This window comes from Penaeus vannamei, chromosome 41, assembly GCF_042767895.1.
Source record: "Penaeus vannamei isolate JL-2024 chromosome 41, ASM4276789v1, whole genome shotgun sequence".
NCBI classification, from domain to species: Eukaryota; Metazoa; Arthropoda; class Malacostraca; order Decapoda; family Penaeidae; genus Penaeus; species Penaeus vannamei.
In genome coordinates this window covers 1,883,506-1,886,005 of record NC_091589.1, presented here as the reverse complement: position 1 = coordinate 1,886,005, position 2,500 = coordinate 1,883,506, and the positions used below count along the sequence as shown (strand labels likewise).

General features: G+C 29.5%; 1 protein-coding gene across 1 annotated transcript in view; it reads left to right on the top strand.

The window, feature by feature from the left end:
* LOC138860375 (uncharacterized) overlaps nucleotides 1-2,500 on the top strand; it is a 3,632-nt gene that overhangs the window by 371 nt on the left and 761 nt on the right. The window contains exon 2 of the mRNA XM_070117796.1: nucleotides 2,479-2,500. This exon is cut by the window's right edge and continues 520 nt beyond it. Within this exon, the coding sequence (XP_069973897.1) occupies nucleotides 2,479-2,500 (22 nt within the window). The remainder of the gene's footprint in view (nucleotides 1-2,478) is intronic.

Here is a 2,500-nt window from a genome sequence, read left to right as displayed (position 1 = left end):
CAGTAATAATGATAACCCATAATAAAACGATAATAACGATAACACTAAAAACAACAAAACCGAGGGCGTCGTCTCCCAACTCCCCCCTTCCCCCCCCTCCTCCTCCCTCCTCCCCCCCCCCCAACGCCGTCCAATCCGAACGCCTTCTCGATCGTCGCGTTTCCTTCCCGACCGCTTCGCCGATCTCCGTCTTCTCCGCAAATTAAAGGTGCGAATTCGGTTTACCTTCCGGCGACGGGAACAAGGAACCGGGAAGCCGCCACCGCCGACCTCGACGAACCACTGCAGCTGGAAGATTGGAGCTCTTGTTATTCACTGAATCTGCTCGATATTCCTGAAACAGAAACATTTTCCATCAAGAGTTCGCTTTCACCGGAATGTTTAGAAATAATCGTAGCCACGAGTAGCGCTGGAAGCAAAGTTCGCTTCCGAAACGAGCAATGAGAGCTGAGACAACGGAACTGTGGAATCGCCCGATAGATGGCAGTGCTTCCGCAACATGTTGCTGTAACGGATATTTCTGAATAAAAGTATAATTGATAAGGAATGTGTGTATGTGTGTACATGTATATACATACATATATATATATATATATATATATATATATATATATATATATATGTGTGTGTGTGTGTGTGTGTGTGTGTGTGTGTGTGTGTGTGTGTGTGTGTGTGTGTGTGTGTGTGTGTGTGTGTGTGTGTGTGTGTGTGTGTGTGTCTTACAAAAAAGAAGAAGAAAGCGTATATGTATACATATACGTATGTGTCAATGTATATATATGTATGTATATAAGATATGGATATATTTATATATACACACGTATATATGTATACATATATACACGTATATATAAATATGAATATAAATATATATATATATATATAAAATATATATATATATGTATATATATGTATATGTATACACACACACACACACACACACACACACACACACATATATATATATATATATATATATATATATATATATATGTGTGTGTGTGTGTGTGTGTGTGTGTGTGTGTGTGTGTGTGTGTGTGTGTGTGTGTGAATATGAATGTATATATATACACTAACACATACATACATATATGTATATATATATGTAAACATATATACACACATGTATATATGTATATAGATATATATATACATATGCGTGTATATATGTATGTATATACACATATATCTATATATGGATATATATACATATATATGTATATATAAATACATACATACATATACATATATATATATACATGCATATATACATACATACATACATATATATATATATTTGTATACATATAAATACATATTTATACATACAAATATATAAATACATATATATACATATGTATATATATATGTATATATTTATATATATGTATGTATGTATATATATGTATATATATGCATATATATGTATATACAAGTATATATATAAATAAATATACAAATATAAATATATGTATATATATATGTATATTTATATGTACATATATACATGTCTGTGTATATATGTATATATATTTGTTAATATATACATAGATAATATATATGCCTATGTGTATATATACATACATATTTATACACATATATACATATCAACATTCATTTTATATACATACATACATACATACATATATATATATATATATATATATATATATATATATATATATATCATATATACATATATGCACATACACAGGTATAAATCTATCTATATCTCAATCTATATATCTATCATTATTTATATATGTATATCGTCTCCACACACAGACATTGAAATATACTTTATTTATCATATATATATATATATGTATGTATATTTATGTATATGTATGTGTGTGCGTATGTGTATGTTTATATTGTGTATACCCGTATTTTGGGTATATGCATCTATACACAAATATATACATATATATATACATATATATGTATATATAAACATACATACATTAGTTATGATAATAATAATAATAATAATAATAATAATAATAATAATTATGATAATAATGATAATTATGATAATAAACTAGAAATGTTATGGAATATTATGAAGGGAAGAAATGTAAAAGACTAGATAAATGTCGAGAAGAGAAGACAGTTTAATATTTTCCGTCAGCATTTTTTTTTTTTTTTTTTTTTTTTTTGTCTTATTGAAAATAACTGTCGCTTGATTTTCTCATACTCTATTGCACGTGTTCCAAGCACATCAAGGTCAAAGACGAGTATATAACCTGGTGAACAACCACTTACTCTCACACACCTCTGTTGAGGCACAACAAAGTCGCTTGACCCAAAATGAAGTATTTGGCAAGTATTTCATTCTCTTCTGGGCAATCTTTATATCTTTCACCTGTTTCAAACACGTTCCCCCACATTACGAAGTGAAAATGGTTTTCAATCAAAACATCACAACTGTATTTTCCTCATTTGCAATATTTGACGGAACCAAATGATGATTTTCAGGCGGTTGTGCTCCTGGCGGCTG